General features: G+C 45.9%; 1 protein-coding gene across 2 annotated transcripts; it reads right to left on the bottom strand.

The window, feature by feature from the left end:
• Positions 1 to 1202: 1202 nt before the first annotated feature.
• On the bottom strand, positions 1203 to 20348 carry LOC135560102 (lipopolysaccharide-induced tumor necrosis factor-alpha factor homolog). 2 transcript variants are annotated; one of them, XM_065001197.1, is made up of 5 exons: positions 20085 to 20347; positions 14642 to 14946; positions 11902 to 11970; positions 2951 to 3098; positions 1203 to 1552 (listed from the first exon to the last, which is right to left on the bottom strand). In XM_065001197.1, exons 2-5 carry the CDS (start codon positions 14919 to 14921, stop codon positions 1447 to 1449), a joined length of 603 nt encoding a protein of 200 aa, XP_064857269.1. In that variant the 5' UTR covers positions 14922 to 14946; positions 20085 to 20347; the 3' UTR covers positions 1203 to 1446. The 2 variants fall into 2 exon arrangements, with proteins under 2 accessions (XP_064857269.1, XP_064857270.1); XM_065001198.1 differs by lacking the exon at positions 11902 to 11970 and having other exon boundaries at positions 20085 to 20348.
• Positions 20349 to 21160: the final 812 nt, after the last annotated feature.

The following is a 21160-nucleotide window of genomic DNA, read 5'->3' as shown; positions in this document are numbered from 1 at the left end:
TAGATCAGTACTCCTACCCTGAGACTGTTTATTAGTACAGCACCTGTACTGTACTGAGAGAGTAGTTAGGAGCAGTGGTGTTAATGACTAGACAATAGAGTTCTTAAAAGATGCCAGTAATAGAGGCTAAACATAGAAGGTTCCTGTCATCATCTCCAGTAGCACACACACACACACACGTCAGCAGTGCAGATTAGTGTGTCTAATAATGTCTCAACTAGCCTAGTGACAACATGATGACCTGAATGAATGGGGCCAGTGACGGACCACAAACAGGCCCAGATCAGCCCAGCTCTTCTACTCTGAGACTCTTAGTGAATACAGGCCCAGATCAGTCCAGTCCAGCTCTTCTACTCTGAGACTCTTAGTGAATACAGGCCCAGTCCAGCTCTTCTACTCTGAGACTCTTAGTGAATACAGGCCCAGTCCAGCTCTTCTACTCTGAGACTCTTAGTGAATACAGGCCCAGATCAGTCCAGCTCTTCTACTCTGAGACTCTTAGTGAATACAGGCCCAGTCCAGCTCTTCTACTCTGAGACTCTTAGTGAATACAGGCCCAGTCCAGCTCTTCTACTCTGAGACTCTTCAGTCCAGCTCTTCTACTCTGAGACTCTTAGTGAATACAGGCCCAGTCCAGCTCTTCTACTCTGAGACTCTTAGTGAATACAGGCCCAGATCAGTCCAGTCCAATCCATCTACATCATTAACACCACTACAGGTGGAATACAGGCCCAGCTCTTCTTCAGACTCTTTTCCAGCTCTTCTACTCTGAGACTCTTAGTGTGGTTCATGTGGAATAGCACCACCATGTGGAATGTGTGAGTGTGTGTTTCTGAAAAAAAATAATACAATGACCATTATTATTGAGATTATTAAAATCATTTAAAGTAAACAACCAATCAATAAACTTGACTGTTATTCATTGCAAAGAACAATACGTTCTGTGTTAATTGAAAAGCTTCATTTACAATCAGTATAAAACCTATTAAACGTGGTCTTGGCACGTACATGTGTCTGTCTGTCTACTCTTTAACCTGTTCCCCCTAATTAGGGGCAGGTTGGCATTTATTGTCATGAATCTTGCCCTGGAGGCAGCTCTGTAGAGGGGTCACTAGCTGGCACAGCCACAAAGTCATCAAATATAACCACACTGCTGACCATAATACCTAACCTTAACCTGAAATTAAGACCAAGAAGCACATTTTGATTTCATGAATTTTTACGATATAGTAAATGACGACTATAATAATACCCTGTCACACATTCCCAGTAGATGAAAAGCTGGTACTGCAGCAGTGATTTCAGCGACAGACAGTAGGAGCCCATTGTCTTTCCAATCCTGGTGCATTAAACTGGGTTTGCAGTTTCCCTCAGAGGATCTACACTACTGGAATAGATTCATATAGGTAAGGATCACTTTGTGGCAGGTGTCTCATCTTGGTCTGTTCACATGCGTTTGTGGATGTAGATCACTGCCTTGCAGTTGGGGCAGCGGTGTTCTACGTCCTTACAGGAGTCAACACAGAGCGGAATCCAAGAGAATATCATGCACCTAGAGAGAGAGGAGGGGGACAAAGGGGAGAGAGAGAGGGGGGACAAAGAGAGAGAGAGAGAGGAGGGGGGACAAAGGGAGAGAGAGGGGGGACAAAGAGAGAGAGAGAGAGAGGAGGGGGGGGACAAAGGGGAGAGAGAGGGGGGGACAAAGAGAGAGAGGGGGACAAAGAGAGAGAGAGGGGGAGCAAAGAGAGAGAGAGAGAGGGGGGGACAAAGAGAGAGAGGGGGAGGACAAAGAGAGAGAGAGAGGGGGAGTCAAAGAGAGAGAGAGAGAGGGGGGGACAAAGAGAGAGAGAGGGGGGGACAAAGAGAGAGAGGGGGGACAAAGAGAGAGAGAGAGAGAGAGGGGGGGACAAGAGAGAGAGAGGGGGGACAAAGAGAGAGAGAGAGGGGGGGCAAAGAGAGAGAGAGATATTCAGTGTGTGAGAGAATAAAAGCTTCAACAACAAAAAAGCTGTGTATCCCTGTATGTGCATGTGTGTGTGTGTATTCCTGTATGTGCATGTGTATGTGTGTATTCCTGTATGTGCATGTGTGTGTGTGTATCCCTGTATGTGCATGTGTGTGTGTGTATTCCTGTATGTGCATGTGTATGTGTGTATTCCTGTGTGCATGTGTGTGTGTGTATTCCTGTATGTGCATGTGTGTGTGTGTATTCCTGTATGTGCATGTGTATGTGTGTATTCCTGTATGTGCATGTGTGTGTGTGTATTCCTGTATGTGCATGTGTGTGTGTGTATTCCTGTATGTGCATGTGTATGTGTGTATCCCTGTATGTGCATGTGTGTGTGTGTATTCCTGTATGTGCATGTGTATGTGTGTATTCCTGTATGTGCATGTGTGTGTGTGTATCCCTGTATGTGTATGTGTGCATTCCTGTATGTGCATGTGTATGTGTGTATTCCCGTATGTGCATGTGTGTATGCCTGTATGTGCATGTGTGTGTGTGTATTCCTGTATGTGCATGTGTATGTGTGTATTCCCGTATGTGCATGTGTGTGTGTGTATTCCCGTATGTGCATGTGTGTGTGTGTATTCCCGTATGTGCATGTGTGTGTGTGTATTCCTGTATGTGCATGTGTATGTGTGTATTCCCGTATGTGCATGTGTGTGTGTGTGTATTCCTGTATGTGCATGTGTGTGTGTCTATTCCCGTATGTGCATGTGTGTGTGTGTGTGTATTCCTGTATGTGCATGTGTATGTGTGTATTCCCGTATGTGCATGTGTGTGTGTGTATTCCCGTATGTGCATGTGTGTGTGTATTCCTGTATGTGCATGTGTATGTGTGTATTCCCGTATGTGCATGTGTGTGTGTGTGTGTATTCCTGTATGTGCATGTGTGTGTGTGTATTCCTGTATGTGTATGTGTGTCGGCCCGTGTGTGTGTCAACTCACAGGAAGCAGAAGAGGGCTCCACAGATGAGCCAGGTGAGCAGTCCAGGGGTGTGTGTGGTCTCTGTCAGAACCGGGACCTGACAGTGGGGACACATCATCTGGCCGGGTACGTCTCTTAGCAGCGGCTGCTGTATCACCACCTGGGTTACTGCAGAGGGAGGAGAATACTGGTTAGAACCAGATAGAACTGGTCAGAACCACCACCTGGGTTACTGCAGACGGAGGAGAATACTGGTCAGAACCACCACCTGGGTTACTGCAGAGGGAGGAGAATACTGGTTAGAACCAGATAGAACTGGTCAGAACCACCACCTGGGTTACTGCAGAGGGAGGAGAATACTGGTTAGAACCAGATATAACTGGTCAGAACCACCACCTGGGTTACTGCAGAGGGAGGAGAATACTGGTTAGAACCAGATATAACTGGTCAGAACCACCACCTGGGTTACTGCAGAGGGAGGAGAATACTGGTTAGAACCAGATAGAACTGGTCAGAACCACCACCTGGGTTACTGCAGAGGGAGGAGAATACTGGTTAGTACCAGATATAACTGGTCAGAACCGGATAGAACAGGACAGAACCACCACCTGGGTTACCGCAGAGGGAAGGAGGGAGGGAATACTGGCCAGAACCAGATAGAATCAGATATAACTGGACAGGAACATATATAACCCATTAGGATGGAGTAATACTATGGTAATACTGGACAGGACCATATAGGGGCGGCAGGGTAGCCTAGTGGTTAGAGCGTTGGCCTAGTAACCGAAAGGTTGCAAGCTCATATCCCCGAGCTGACAAGGTACAAATCTGTCATTCTGCCCCTGAACAAGGCAGTTAACCCACTGTTCCTAGGCCGTCATTGAAAATAAGAATTTGTTCTTAACTGACTTGCCTAATTAAATAAAGGTAAAATTAAAAATAGAACCCCTTAGGATGGAGTAATACTATAGTAATACTGGATAGAACTGGACAGGAACATATATAACCCATTAGGATGGAGTAATACTATAGTAATACTGGATAGAACTGGACAGGAACATATATAACCCATTAGGATGGAGTAATACTATAGTAATACTGGATAGAACTGGACAGGAACATATATAACCCATTAGGATGGAGTAATACTATAGTAATACTGGACAGGACAGGAACATATATAACCCATTAGGATGGAGTAATACTATAGTAATACTGGACAGGAACATATATAACCCATTAGGATGGAGTAATACTATAGTAATACTGGCCTGGACAGGAACATATATAACCCATTAGGATGGAGTAATACTATAGTAATACTGGACAGGAACATATATTACCCATTAGGATGGAGTAATACTATAGTAATACTGGACAGGACTGGACAGGAACATATATAACCCATTAGGATGGAGTAATACTACAGTAATACTGGACAGGACTGGACAGGAACATATATTACCCATTAGGATGGTGTAATACTATAGTAATACTGGACAGGACAGGAACATATATAACCCATTAGGATGGAGTAATACTACAGTAATACTGGACAGGAACATATATTACCCATTAGGATGGAGTAATACTATAGTAATACTGGACAGGACAGGAACATATATAACCCATTAGGATGGAGTAATACTATAGTAATACTGGACAGGACAGGAACATATATAACCCATTAGGATGGAGTAATTACTACAGTAATACTGGATAGAACTGCTATGACAACGACCCCCCAAAAAATGTACAGCTTCTTTTTATTTACTCTACTCCTCCACATGGGTCGATGATTAGAAACCATCACCACGACTACCTTATGTCCTGTCAGAGGGGTGTGTGTGTGTGTGTGTGTGAGAGTGAGGTGAGTGAGTGAGGTGAGTAGACACTGGCTATTATCAAAGATAATACTAGACAATAAACATTGATGAAGCCTATTATAAACTTGACCAGACTCAATGCTAGACTCATTGACTCCCTCTCAAGGTAAATCTGAACTGCTTTATTTCCTGTTTTACAGCGTTGAGTCCCTTACGGCCACATCGGCAACTCCCTATAGAACTACCCCATAACTCAGGTTACCACATCCCTCCACCCATAGTCCCAACATACTTAACCAAGGGATCGGAAACCAGGGGGGGATATATTTTTAATCAGAGTCAAAAGGGGGAACTAACCCCTGCTGCTTTTTCCAAGGCTCTTTTCATTGTCTGGATTGCCCTCTCCACTAAGCCATTCATGGAAGGGTGCTAGGGGTGGAGGTGATGTGGCGAATACCATTGGTTGCCACTCATAAAAATGGCTGCATTGTCTGATGTGACAGTATGGGGAAGAAGTACTGAATACTTCCCTGAGATGCTCAGTTGTTGTTGCTGAGTTTGCAGTGTGGACTGGAAAAACTTCAAGCCATTTTGAGTGAGCATCCACAGCCAACAAGAACATCTACCCAAGGAAAGGCCCTGCATAGTCAATGTGAATGCAAGTCAAGGGTTTTCCAGGCCACTCCCAAGGGCTTATGGGACCCTTGTGCTAGAGCATTTCATACCTGCTGGCAAGTAGCACAAGACTGCACCTGCTCTTCCACCGCTTTGTCCAATCAGGACAGTGGACACGCCATTGCTCCTGGACTAAGCGGCTGACTTTCCCAGCCACCACATGTGCACTCTTGCTGTGGCATTCTGGGTACTCCTGGGTGCGACTCGTGGAGTTCTTCCAGTAAAGTCTGACGTCCGTGTGGTGGCAGCACGAAGGCCCTAAAGCAGCACGAAGGCCCTAAAGCAGCACAAAGGCCCTAAAGCAGCACGAAGGCCCTAAAGCAGCACGAAGGCCCTAAAGCAGCACGAAGGCCCTAAAGCAGCAGCACGAAGACCCTAAAGCAGCAGCACGAAGGCCCTAAAGCAGCACGAAGGCCCTAAAGCAGCACGAAGGCCCTAAAGGCCCTAAAGCAGCACGAAGGCCCTAAAGCAGCACGAAGGCCCTAAAGGCCCTAAAAGCAGCAGGCCCTAAAGGCCCTAAAGCAAAGGCCCTAACGAAGGCCCTAAAGCAGCACGAAGGCCCTAAAGCAGCACGAAGGCCCTAAAGGCCCTAAAGCAGCACGAAGGCATTAAAGGCCCTAAAGCAGCACGAAGGCCCTAAAGCAGCACGAAGGCCCTAAAGCAGGATTTCTGTCCTCCACCGAGAGTTCGTTTCTCCTTTTAAAATATGTCTGCAACTCCTCCGTAGGACAGTGGACAAGCCATTGCTCCTGGACTAAGTGGCTGACGTTGGAGAGAAGAGGGTCTCTTACAGTCCATTTCTTCAGTTGGCGATGATCTATTGGAGCTGTTTGGAGCTGCTTCAGCACGCCCACCAATCCAGGGGGACATTTGAGATCTTCGGGCATGTCTGGAAGCCGCAGCTCGCTGAGACCATCAGCATTGGCGATGGAGGGGCTTGGTCTGTACAGCAACTCATATTGGTATTGAGCTAACATGAGGGTCTTTGGAGTTGTCCGGAGGCGGATGGGTGTATGTTCTTCAGCTCACCAAGGAGCCCTAACATGGGCTTCTGGTCCGTTTGGATGTTGATGTGGCGTCCGTGCGCACACTTGTAAGATTTCTTGCAGTGGGGTTAGGACAGAGGCCAGGTTAGGAAGACATTGGCCATAGTAGTTTAACTTCGCAAGGTAGGCCCATAGCTCACTCACATCCAGAGTTTGAAACCCATTGGTAAGGACTTTGTACCCCAAGTACTCCACTTCAGGGGCCAGGAAAACACACTTTGATTTCTTCAGGAGAAGCCCTGTGCTCTCCAGTCTTGACACTAATCTTTCAAGTTTCTTTTTGTTAGTGGTCTTCCTCCATGACACCGGTGATAAGGATATCCTCCATCTATACAGTAGTGTGCTGTTAACAGATTCTCCATTGTTCCTTGACAGATCACTCAGGCAGAGGAGACACTAAACGGAGGGCACGTGAACTGAAACAGCCCCTTGTCGGTGTTAATTCTAGCCACTTTGCAGGATTCTTCCCACCAAATAGCTTTGTGAATATCTCCTCTATCGTTGGCAGTGGGGTGCTGGTCCAGCCTGGAAGCTACATTGGCGGTTAGCTTGTAATCTCCACAAATCCTGATATTTCCATCAGGCTTCATTACTGGGACAATGGGGGCAGCCCACTCAGAGTAAGAGATTGGTTAGAGTATTCCAGTGGTTTGGAGCTTGTTGAGCTCTGCATCGACCTTCTGTTGTAGTGCGAAAGGCACTTGGTGGGCTTTTTCAGAAGCGTGGTCAAACGGATTGGTCCACCTGAATTTGCACTTCAGTCTCCTTTCATTTTACAAGTTCATTAATTGTTCCCTCTGTCCTTACCAGTCTCCCAGTCCCTGCCACTGAAAAGCATCCCCATAGAATTATGCTGCCAACACCATGCTTCACAGTAGGGATGGTGTTAGATGGGTGAATGCACTTTGCATTCAGGCCAAAGAGTTCCATTTTTGTTTCATTAGACCACAGAATCGTTTACCTGTTCTCAGTCTTTCACATGTCTTTTTGCAAACTCCAGACGTGCTGTCATGTGCCTTTTCTCAGGAGTGGCTTGTCTGGCCACTCTCCCATAAAGCCCAGATTGGTGAAGTGCTGTAGAGACTATTGTCTTTCTGGCAGGTTCTTCCATCTCAGCCAAATAACTCTATAGTTCTGTCAGAGTGGTCATTGGGTTCTTGGTCACCTCCATGACCAAGGTCCTTCAGGCCTGCTCAGTTTTGTCAGATAGTCAGCTCTAGGCAGAGTCTGGCTATTTCCATATTTTTCTATTTCTCAATGATGGAGGCCACTGTGCTCTTGGAAACTTTCAACATTCTAGAACTAGTTTTCTACTCTTCCCCAGATATATGACTCATCACAATTCTACCTCAGAGATCTATAGACAGTTCCTCACTCTTCATGGTATAGTTTCTGTCAACTGTGTGACATTATATAGACAGGTGTGTTTCTTTCTAAATCATGTCCAAACAATTGAATTGGGCACTGGTGGACTCCAATCAAGTTGTATTGACATCCCAAGGATGAACAAATGAAATTGGACATACCTGAGCTCAATTTGGAGTATCATAGCAAAGCCGTGTGAATACTTATGTAAATTAATTATTTCTGTATTTTTTTAATATATATATTTTTTAAGAATAATCGACAAATATTGTACAATCCAGGTGAGCAAAGTTCTTAGAGACTTACCCAGAAAGACTCACAGCTGTAATTGCTGCCGAAGGTGATTCTAAAATGTATTGACTCAGGGGTGTGAATACTTATGTAAATGTGACATTTCTGTATTTCATTTTCAATAAATTAGCACACTTGTGTGCATCCTCTAGCAGACCAGGCAGCAGGCTGTTAGCCAGCCTGCCAGCATAGTGGAGTCTGCCACTAGCACAGTCAGTGTAGTCAGTTCAGCTATCCCCATTGAGACCGTGTCTGTGCCTAGACCCAGGTTGGGCAAAACTAAACATGGCGGTGTTCGCCTTAGCAATCTCACTAGGATAAAGTCCTCCTCCATTCCTGTCATTATTGAAAGAGATCATGATACCTCACATCTCAAAATAGGGCTACTTAATGTTAGATCCCTTACTTCAAAGGTAATTGTAGTCAATGAACTAATCACTGATCATAATCTTGATGTGATTGGCCTGACTGAAACATGGCTTAAGCCTGATGAATTTACTGTGTTAAATGAGGCCTCATGCAGTTGCACCCCTAAAAACTAAAAACATTTCTCATAAGAAACTAGCTCCCTGATACACAGAAAATACCTGAGCTCTGAAGCAAGCTTCCAGAAAATTGGAACGGAAATGGCGCCACACTAAACTGGAAGTCTTCCGACTAGCTTGGAAAGACAGTACCGTGCAGTACCGAAGAGCCCTTGTGTTAACCTGGATCATCCTATTTTCCAACTTAATTGAGGAAAATAAGAACAATCCGAAATTCCTTTTTGATACTGTCGCAAAGCTAACTAAAAAGCAGCATTCCCCAAGAGAGGATGGCTTTCACTTCAGCAGTGATAAATTCATGAACTTCTTTGAGGAAAAGATCATGATTATTAGAAAGCAAATTACGGACTCATCTTTAAATCTGCGTATTCCTTCAAAGCTCAGTTGTCCTGAGTCAGCACAACTCTGCCAGGACCTAGGATCAAGAGAGACGCTCAAGTGTTTTAGTACTATATCTCTTGACACAATGATGAAAATAATCATGGCCTCTAAACCTTCAAGCTGCATACTGGACCCTATTCCAACTAAACTACTGAAAGAGCTGCTTCCTGTGCTTGGCCCTCCTATGTTGAACATAATAAACGGCTCTCTATCCACCGGATGTGTACCAAACTCACTAAAAGTGGCAGTAATAAAGCCTCTCTTGAAAAAGCCAAACCTTGACCCAGAAAATATAAAAAACTATCGGCCTATATCGAATCTTCCATTCCTCTCAAAATTTTTAGAAAAGGCTGTTGCGCAGCCACTCACTGCCTTCCTGAAGACAAACAATGTATACGAAATGCTTCAGTCTGGTTTTAGACCCCATCATAGCACTGAGACTGCACTTGTGAAGGTGGTAAATTACCTTTTAATGGCATCAGACCGAGGCTCTGCATCTGTCCTCGTGCTCCTAGACCTTAGTGCTGCTTTTGATACCATCGATCACCACATTCTTTGGAGAGATTGGAAACCCAAATTGGTCTACACGGACAAGTTCTGGCCTGGTTTAGATCTTATCTGTCGGAAAGATATCAGTTTGTCTCTGTGAATGGTTTGTCCTCTGACAAATTAACTGTAAATTCCTCAAGGTTCCGTTTTAAGACCACTATTGTTTTCACTATATATTTTACCTCTTGGGGATGTCATTCAAAAAATATAATGTTAACTTTCACTGCTATGCGAATGACACACATCTGTACATTTCAATTAAACAAAATTGCCATCGCTAGAAGCATGTGTTTCAGACATAAGGAAGTTGATGCCTGCAAACTTTCTACTTTTAAACTCGGACAAAACAGAGATGCTTGTTCTAGGTCTCAAGAAACAAAGAGATCTTCTGTTGAATCTGACAATTAATCTTACGTTGTACAGTCGTCTCAAATAAAACTGTGAAGGACCTCGGCGTTACTCTGGACCCTGATCTCTCTTTTGAAGAACATATCAAGACTGTTTCAAGGACAGCTTTTTTCCATCTACGTAACATTGCAAAAATCAGAAACTTTCTGTCCAAAAATAATGCAGAAAAATTAATCCATGCTTTTGTCACTTCTAGGTTAGACTACTGCAATGCTCTACTTTCCGGCTACCCGGATAAAGCACTAAATAAACTTCAGTTAGTGCCAAATACGGCTGCTAGAATCCTGACTAGAACCTAAAAATTTGATCATATTACTCCAGTGCTAGCCTCCCTACACTGGCTTCCTGTCAAGGCAAGGGCTGATTTCAAGGTTTTACTGCTAACCTACAATGCATTACATGGGCTTGCTCCTACCTATCTCTCTGATTTGGTCCTGCCGTACCTTCACAAGACGCAGGCCTCCTAATTGTCCCTAGAATTTCTAAGCAAACAGCTGGAGGCAGGGCTTTCTCCTACAGAGCTCCATTTTTATGGAATGGTCTGCCTACCCATGTGAGAGACGCAAACTCGGTCTCAACCTTTAAGTCTTTACTGAAGACTCATCTCTTCAGTGGGTCATATGATTGAGTGTAGTCTGGCCCAGGAGTGTGAAGGTGAACGGAAAGGCTCTGGAGCAACGAACCGCCCTTGCTGTCTCTGCCTGGCCGGTTCCCCTCTTTCCACTGGGATTCTCTGCCTCTAACCCTATTACAGGGGCTGAGTCACTGGCTTACTAGGGCTCTTTCATACCGTCCCTAGGAGGGGTGCATCACTTGAGTGGGTTGAGTCACTGATGTGATCTTCCTGTCTGGGTTGGCGCCCCCCCTTGGGTTGTGCCGTGGCGGAGGTCTTTGTGGGCTATACTCGACCTTGTCTCAGGATGGTAAGTTGATGGTTGAAGATATCCCTCTAGTGGTGTGGGGGCTGTGCTTTGGCAAAGTGGGTGGGGTTATATCCTTCCAGTTTGGACCTGTCCGGGGGTGTCCTCGGATGGGGCCACAGTGTCTCCTGACCCCTCCTGTCTCAGCCTCCAGTATTTATGCTGCAGTAGTTTATGTGTCGGGAGGCTAGGGTCAGTTTGTTATATCTGGAGTACTTCTCCTGTCCTATCCGGTGTCCTGTGTGAATTTAAGTATGCTCTCTCTAAATCTCTCTAATTCTCTCTTTGTCTCTTTCTTTCTCTCTCTCGGAGGACCTGAGCCCTAGGACCATGCCTCAGGACTACCTGACATGATGACTCCTTGCTGTCCCCAGTCCACCTGACCGTGCTGCTGCTTTAACTGTTCTGCCTGTGATTATTATTATTTGACCATGCTGGTCATTTATGAACATTTGAACATTTGAACATCTTGGCCATGTTCTGTTATACTCTCCACCTGGCACAGCCAGAAGAGGACTGGCCACCCCACATAGCCTGGTTCCTCTCTAGGTTTCTTCCTAGGTTTTGGCCTTTCTAGGGAGTTTTTCCTAGCCACCGTGCTTCTACACCTGCATTGCTTGCTGTTTGGGGTTTTAGGCTGGGTTTCTGTACAGCACGTTGAGATATCAGCTGATGTACGAAGGGCTATATAAATACATTTGATTTGATTTGATTTTGATTTGATCTGGCACAGTTAACCTGGCTTTGTTTACTTCACTCACAAACTCACTAGCTAGCCGTCAAAACCGAGACTCTGTCTTCACAACGTTGTGTCTACAGTCTGCTGGTTATTGTGAGAATTTAGAAAACTGATTGAAAATATAATTTCATTTTTAATTTGGCTTTTCATAACAGCTATTTTGATTAAATATCACATCACTGTGTGTGTGTGTGTGTGTGTGTGTGTGTGTGTGTGTGTGACTCACCCCCAGGGGTGTTTCTAGGTTGTGCCATGCTGTATTGGGGAGGTGGTGGGTACATGCCAGCTTGGGGACCTGATAAATAAGGGATAGATAAATACATCAATAAATTAATTGAACAGAAACCATCTTGCATAATGTACCACAACCCAGGGATACAGAGTGGTTGGCCAGCATAATGTACCACAACCCAGGGATACAGAGTGGTTGGCCAGCATAATGTACCACAACCCAGGGATACAGAGTGGTTGGACAGCATAATGTACCACAACCCAGGGATACAGACTGGTTGGCCAGCGTAATGTACCACAACCCAGGGATACAGAGTGGTTGGACAGCGTAATGTACCACAACCCAGGGATACAGAGTGGTTGGACAGCGTAATGTACCACAACACAGGGATACAGACTGGTTGGCCAGCGTAATGTACCACAACCCAGGGATACAGAGTGGTTGGCCAGCAAAATGTACCACCACACAGGGATACAGAGTGGTTGGCCAGCATAATGTACCACAACCCAGGGATACAGAGTGGTTGGACAGCATAATGTACCACAACCCAGGGATACAGAGTGGTTGGCCAGCATAATGTACCACAAACCCAGGGATACAGAGTGGTTGGACAGCGTAATGTACCACAACCCAGGGATACAGAGTGGTTGGCCAGCATAATGTACCACAACCCAGGGATACAGAGTGGTTGGACAGTGTAATGTACCACAACACAGGGATACAGAGTGGTTGGACAGCGTAATGTACCACAACCCAGGGATACAGACTGGTTGGCCAGCATAATGTACCACAACCCAGGGATACAGACTGGTTGGCCAGCATAATGTACCACAACCCAGGGATACAGAGTGGTTGGCCAGCATAATGTACCACCACACAGGGATATAGAGTGGTTGGCCAGCATAATGTACCACAACCCAGGGATACAGAGTGGTTGGCCAGCATTATGGGAACACAAACCCAGGGATACAGAGTGGTTGGCCAGCATTATGTACCACCACACAGGGATACAGAGTGGTTGGACAGCATTATGTACCACAACCCAGGGATACCGAGTGGTTGGACAGCATAATGTACCACCACAGGGATACAGAGTGGTTGGCCAGCGTAATGTACCACCACACAGGGATACAGAGTGGTTGGTCAGCATTATGTATCACCACACAGGGATACAGAGTGGTTGGCCAGCGTAATGTACCACCACACAGGGATACAGAGTGGTTGGCCAGCATTATGTACCACCACACAGGGATACAGAGTGGTTGGCCAGCATTATGTACCACCACACAGGGATACAGAATGGTTGGCCAGCATAATGTACCACCACACAGGGATACAGAGTGGTTGGCCAGCATTATGTACCACCACACAGGGATACAGAGTGGTTGGACTGCATAATGTACCACCACACAGGGATACAGATTGGTTGGACAGCGTAATGTACCACAACCCAGGGATACAGAGTGGTTGGCCAGCATAATGTACCACAACCCAGGGATACAGAGTGGTTGGACAGCGTAATGTACCACAACACAGGGATACAGAGTGGTTGGACAGCGTAATGTACCACAACCCAGGGATACAGACTGGTTGGCCAGCATAATGTACCACAACCCAGGGATACAGACTGGTTGGCCAGCATAATGTACCACAACCCAGGGATACAGAGTGGTTGGCCAGCATAATGTACCACAACCCAGGGATACAGAGTGGTTGGCCAGCATTATGGGAACACAAACCCAGGGATACAGAGTGGTTGGCCAGCATTATGTACCACCACACAGGGATACAGAATGGTTGGACAGCATTATGTACCACAACCCAGGGATACCGAGTGGTTGGACAGCATAATGTACCACCACAGGGATACAGAGTGGTTGGCCAGCGTAATGTACCACCACACAGGGATACAGAGTGGTTGGTCAGCATTATGTATCACCACACAGGGATACAGAGTGGTTGGCCAGCGTAATGTACCACCACACAGGGATACAGAGTGGTTGGCCAGCATTATGTACCACCACACAGGGATACAGAGTGGTTGGCCAGCATTATGTACCACCACACAGGGATACAGAGTGGTTGGCCAGCATAATGTACCACCACACAGGGATACAGAGTGGTTGGCCAGCATTATGTACCACCACACAGGGATACAGAGTGGTTGGACTGCATAATGTACCACCACACAGGGATACAGATTGGTTGGACAGCATAATGTACCACAGCCCAGGGATACAGAGTGGTTGGCCAGCATTATGTACCACCACACAGGGATACAGAGTCGTTGGACAGCATAATGTACCACCACACTGGGATACAGATGGTTGGCCAGCGTAATGTACCACAACCCAGGGATACAGAGTGGATGGCCAGCATTATGGGGACACAAACCTAGGGATACAGAGTGATTGGCCAGCATTATGGAGACACAAACCCAGGGATACAGAGTGGTTGGCCAGCATTATGGGACCACAAACCCAGGGATTCAATGATGCTCATGACATCTATGGCTATCGTGACACACTTCCAAAACGCTTAATGAAAACACTATTGAAGGGAGATGCTGTCCAGTAATATTTTAATTTACATGAAGAGTAAGGGCTGGTTTCCTGAACATAGAATAAACCTAGTCCTGGTCTGAAAAGCTCAACGGAGAATCTCTATTGAAATAGCTATTTAGTCTAAGGCTTAAACTGTCCCTAAGAGTATCAGTGTAGATCTGGTCTCTCACCTCCCTGGAAGTCAGGCTGGGGGGGGTAGGCTCCACCCTTGTCACCTCCCTGGAAGCCAGGCTGGGGGGGGTAGGCTCCACCCCTGTCACCTCCCTGGAAGCCAGGCTGGGGGGGGTAGGCTCCACCCCTGTCACCTCTCTGGAAGCCAGGCTGGGGGAGGTAGGCTGTACCCTTGTCACCTCCCTGTAAGCTGTAGGCCGCTGGGGGGCCGGGGTAGGAGGGAGCTGGGATGTGCTGGGGGGATCCATACTGACCTCTATACTGCTGACCATTCTCCATACTGTCGGTGTAGGGGAGTGTCGCCCTAGGTTGAAGACATCCAGGTTAACACAACATAATAATTTCATCCGGGAAGCGTTTGAGAGAGATAGAGAGAGAGAGAGGGGGAGGGGAGAGATATAGATGGGGGAGGGGGGTTGAGAGAGGAGGGGGTAAGGTAGTGAGAAAGAGAGGGGAGAGAGAGAGGATGGGGGAAAAGATAAGTCAGGTGGAAGAGAGAGATAGATATATAGGGGGAGCAGAGAGAGATAGGGGAGCAGAGAGAGAGAGATAGGGGGAGCAGAGAGAGAGAGAGAGAGAGATAGGGGGAGCAGAGAGAGAGAGATAGGGGAGTGAGGGAGAAAGAGAGGGGGAGCAGAGAGAGAGAGAGAGAGATAGGGGGAGCAGAGAGAGAGAGATAGGGGAGCAGAGGGGAGTGAGGGAGAAAGAGAGGGGGAGCAGAGAGAGAGAGAGAGATAGGGGGAGCAGAGGGGAGAGAGGAGGGGAAGTGAGAAAGAGAGGGGAAGAGGGAGGGAGAGGGGGGGGCAACCAGTGAAGAACAAACACCATTGTAAATACAACCCATGTTTATGTATTTTCCCTTTTGTACTTTAACCATTTGCACATTTATTTATCTTTTGTTAATTATCTACTTTACTTCCATTGGCAATGTTAACATATGTTTCCATGCCAATAAAGCCCTTTGTATTGAATTAAATTGAAGGAGAGTGGTAGGGGAAAAGAGAAGACAGGTGGGAGAGAGATAAAGGGAGCAGAGAGAAATAGGGAGATAGCGAACACAGTGTCAGAATCTCAATGGGGTCCTCTCTACTCTCTCTGCTCTCTCTCTCCTCTCCTCATTCTCCTCCAATGGGTTTTGAGAAGGAGGCGAGGAGAGAGGACGCGAGGAGCATGCAATTGAGATTCTCCCAGTGAGCGTCATTTATGACAGCACTATTACTAATAAACCTTCAGCAAACATCACATGATGTACCCAGCCCATGATCAGAACCATATAAGTGCTCTCCGTCCTTAAAGGGGACATATAGTTAACATCACATGATGTACCCAGCCCATGATCAGAACCATATAAGTGCTCTCCGTCCTTAAAGGGGACATATAGTTAACATCACATGATGTACCCAGCCCATGATCAGAACCATATAAGTGCTCTCCGTCCTTAAAGGGGACATATAGTTAACATCACATGATGTACCCAGCCCATGATCAGAACCATATAAGTGCTCTCCGTCCTTAAAGGGGACATATAGTTAACATCACATGATGTACCCAGCCCATGATCAGAACCATATAAGTGCTCTCCGTCCTTAAAGGGGACATATAGTTAACATCACATGATGTACCCAGCCCATGATCAGAACCATATAAGGGACTAGTTAACATCCATGATAAAGATCAGGGACATATAGTTAACATCACATGATGTACCCAGCCCATGATCAGAACCATATAAGTGCTCTCCGTCCTTAAAGGGGACATATAGTTAACATCACATGATGTACCCAGCCCATGATCAGAACCATATAAGTGCTCTCCGTCCTTAAAGGGGACATATAGTTAACATCACATGATGTACCCAGCCCATGATCAGAACCATATAAGTGCTCTCCGTCCTTAAAGGGGACATATAGTTAACATCACATGATGTACCCAGCCCTTGATCAGAACCATATAAGTGCTCTCCGTCCTTAAAGGGGACATATAGTTAACATCACATGATGTACCCAGCCCATGATCAGAACCATATAAGTGCTCTCCGTCCTTAAAGGGGACATATAGTTAACATCACATGATGTACCCAGCCCATGATCAGAACCATATAAGTGCTCTCCGTCCTTAAAGGGGACATATAGTTAACATCACATGATGTACCCAGCCCATGATCAGAAACATATAAGTGCTCTCCGTCCTTAAAGGGGACATATAGTTAACATCACATGATGTACCCAGCCCATGATCAGAACCATATAAGTGCTCTCCGTCCTTAAAGGGGACATATAGTTAACATCACATGATGTACCCAGCCCATGATCAGAACCATATAAGTGCTCTCCGTCCTTAAAGGGGACATATAGTTAACATCACATGATGTACCCAGCCCATGATCAGAACCATATAAGTGCTCTCCGTCCTTAAAGGGGACATATAGTTAACATCACATGATGTACCCAGCCCATGATCAGAACCATATAAGTGCTCTCCGTCCTTAAAGGGGACATATAGTTAACATCACATGATGAACCCAGCCCATGATCAGAACCATATAAGTGCTCTCTGTCCTTAAAGGGGACATATAGTTAACATCAACAGAACGTAACACTTCTCTTGCAAAAAAAAAACATAAACCTGGTCCATGTTCAAAATCAATTCATTTGCAATGTACTATTAAATTAGTTGAAGTTAGTTAGAAAACCTTTAAGCGTCCCTCCACAATGACACATCAGCTGACAATACTAAATACAGTTTCTAATGTCATATTATGGACCAATCAGATGGAGTTTTGAGAAACCATAGTCAGTCATAGGCAACCACAGTGCTGTATGTCATCTGGAATCAGCTATAATACATCACATGATCTGAACATCATTGATCTACGTGGTCTCCATGAGGAAACAGGTCTTCTGATCCCAATGGGACTTCCTGGTTCAATTAAGGTTCAATAAATACATCTAAATTCCAACTTCATGATTCATACTAACCTTGTACTATAAAACAATCTGTTTAATCTTTACTAACAGTGACCAGGTCAGTCTTGAGAACATATTTTATAACAATCTGAACGTAATAAGGAAATGCAGAGGTTATATAACTCCTCTCTATCTATGGGTGTGTCCCAAATGGTCCCCTATTCCCTAGGTTCTGTTACATACAGTCGCGGCCAAAAGTTTTGAGAATGACACAAATATTACATTTCACAAAGTCTTCTGCCTCAGTTTGTATGACGGCAACTTGCATATACTCCAGAATGTTATGAAGAGTGATCAGATGAATTGCAATTAATTGCAAAGTCCCTCTTTGCCATGAAAATGAACTGAATCCCCCAAAAAACATTTCCACTGCATTTCAGCCTTGCCACAAAAGGGCCAGCTGACATCATGTCAGTGATTCTCTTCTTAACACAGGTGTGAGTGTTGACGAGGACATGGCTGGAGATCACTCTGTCATGCTGATTGAGTTCGAATAACAGACTGGAAGCTTCAAAAGGAGGGTGGGGCTTGAAATCATTGTTCTTCCTCTGTCAAACATGGTTACCTGCAAGGAAACACGCGCCGTCATCATTGTTTTGCACAAAATGGGCTTGACAGGCAAGGATATTGCTGCCAGTCAGATTGCACCTAAATCAACCATTTATCGGATCATCAAGAACTTCAAGGAGAGTGGGTCAATTGCTGTGAAGAAGGCTTCAGGGCGCCCAAGAAAGTCCAGCAAGCACCAGGACCGTCTCCTAAAGTTGATTCAGCTGCGGGATCGGGGCACCACCAGTACAGAGCTTGCTCAGGAATGGCAGCAGGCAGGTGTGAGTGCATCTGCATGCACAGTGAGGCGAAGACTTTTGGAGGATGGCCTGGTGTCAAGAAGGGCAGCAAAGAAGCCACTTCTCTCCAGGAAAAACATCAGGGACAGACTGATATTCTGCAAAAGGTACAGGGATTGGACTGCTGAGGACTGGGGTAAAGTCATTTTCTCTGATGAATCCCCTTTCCGATTGTTTGGGGCATCTGGAAAAAAGCTTGTCCGGAGATGACAAGGTGAGCGCTACCATCAGTCCTGTGTCATGCCAACAGTAAAGCATCCTGAGACCATTCATGTGTGGGGTTGCTTCTCAGCCAAGGGAGTGGGCTCACTCACAATTTTGCCTAAGAACACAGCCATGAATAAAGAATGGTACCAACACATCCTCCGAGAGCAACTTCTCCCAACCATCCAGGAACGGTTTGGTGAAGAACAATGCCTTTTCCAGCATGATGGAGTGATAACTAAGTGGCTCGGGGAACAAAACATCGATATTTTGGGTCCATGGCCAGGAAACTCCCCAGACCTTAATCCCATTTGAGAACTTGTGGTCAATCCTCAAGAGGCGGGTGGACAAACAAAACCACACAAATTCTGACAACCTCCAAGCATTGATTATGCAAGAATGGGCTGCCATCAGTCAGGATGTGGCCCAGAAGTTCATTGACAGCATGCCAGGGCGGATTGCAGAGGTCTTGAAAAAGAAGGGTCAACACTGCAAACATTGACTGTGCATCAACGTCATGTAATTGTCAATAAAAGCCTTTGACACTTATGAAATGCTTGTAATTATACTTCAGTATTCCATAGTAACATCTGACAAAAATATCTAAAGACACTGAAGCAGCAAACTTTGTGGAAATTAATATTTGTCTCATTCTCAAAACGTTTGGCCACGATTGTACACCGGATAGTAATGTGTTGTTTTACAGGGTCAGCCATGGTAGTACGGTGCCTCAGTACTGATCTGGCATCAGTTTTGCCTTTCAGAAAATCTGATTACATGGGCAGAAGGAACATGGACCCATATCCACAAAGCTTCTCACAGTAGGAGTACTGATCTGGGATCTGTCCATGCAGTCCTATTCATTGCATGGACAGAGTGGCGCAGAGGTGTAAGGCACTGCATCGTAGTGCTAGAGGCATCACTACAGACCCTGTTTGATCCTGGGCTGTAATCACATCTGGCCGTGATCGGGAGTCCCATAGGGCGACACACAATTGGCCCAGGATTGTCTGGGTTTGGCCGTGGTATGCCGCCATTGTAAATAAGATTTTGTTCTTAACTGACCTGCCTACCGTTCTCTTTTCTTTCAGACAAACACAAATGCAGAACACACACACAAGCTAAAAAAAACGTACCCAGCTCAGAACACCCTATACCAGCCCACTTTACCCAGCTCAGAACAACCTATACCAGCCAACTTTACCCAGCTCAGAACACCCTATACCAGCCCACTTTACCCAGCTCAGAACACCCTATACCAGCCCACTTTACCCAGCTCAGAACAACCTATACCAGCCAACTTTACCCAGCTCAGAACACCCTATCCCAGCCCACCTTACCCAGCTCAGAACACCCTATACCAGCCCACTTTACCCAGCTCAGAACACCCTATACCAGCCACGAGCAGAACGACAGTCCCTTACCTGTCTGGAGCCCTGGAGGAGACGAGGTACTGTGGAGCTACAGATAAGAGCTGCAACTCCCTGAAGAGACAACGAAACTGAAGCACCGAGAGAGACAGACGAGATAGAGAGAGAGAGAGAGAGAGCGAGAGGAAGAGAGGGAGTGTGATAGAGAGAGGAAGACACAATGGAAGGCACAATGTCTTTATTATTTTTGAATTTTTGTGAGTGTAATATTTAATAATAATAATAGTAATAACTTCATCTGAAGTGACTGAATAGTGATGATGAGCAACACAAGCCTGATGGAGAATAGGTCAGTATGTAACCGTCCCGCCCCTGTCCCGCCCCTGTCCCACCCCTGTCCCGCCCCCGTCCCGCCCCTGTCCCGCCCCAGTCCCGCCCCCGTCCAGCCCTCCCTGGAAGCCTCTTCCCAACAGCTGAAGGTCCCAATCACGTTCTGTGTCTATTTACCTCTACTTTACACACACATTGTTGTGGTCACCCTCCCTTCACCTTTCTCACTGTCAATCATTAGTGATAATTCTTCAAGTTTTACCAGTGAAATGTCAACAAGATCTCACAGTTTTACCAATTGGACTTCAGACTCTGACGTTTATCCACGTTTATCCAGACGTCACATTTCTAAGTTGCTCCAAATGAGCCACGGCCTGTTACACCCTGCTACCATCTAGAAGACGGAGACGGGACAGGTGCATCGAAGCTGGGACTGAGAGACTTTATAAACAGCTTCTATCTCAAGGCCATCAGACTGTTAAACAGTCACCACTGCACCCAGTTACCTGCCCTGCCCTGAACCTTAGACTGCTGCCCGATGTTTACATTTTACATGTTTACATACTGTTTTACACACACTGAGTGTTCAAAACATTAAGAACACCTGCTCTTTCCATGACATAGACTGACCAGGTGAATCCAGGTGAAAGCTATGATCCCTTATTGATGTCACCTGTTGAATCCAATGTAATCCGTGTGAAAGAAGGTGTTGCATTCTGGGTTCGACTTGGAACATTGTTATACTCAGAAATATAGGAACATTAGTTACAAAAGAGACACGATGGGTGGAGCCATGATGA

The sequence above is a fragment of the Oncorhynchus nerka genome, linkage group LG15 (assembly GCF_034236695.1).
Source record: "Oncorhynchus nerka isolate Pitt River linkage group LG15, Oner_Uvic_2.0, whole genome shotgun sequence".
Taxonomy (NCBI): Eukaryota; Metazoa; Chordata; class Actinopteri; order Salmoniformes; family Salmonidae; genus Oncorhynchus; species Oncorhynchus nerka.
The sequence above is the reverse complement of the archived record's forward strand: the minus strand, read 5'-3'. Positions and strand labels throughout refer to the sequence as shown.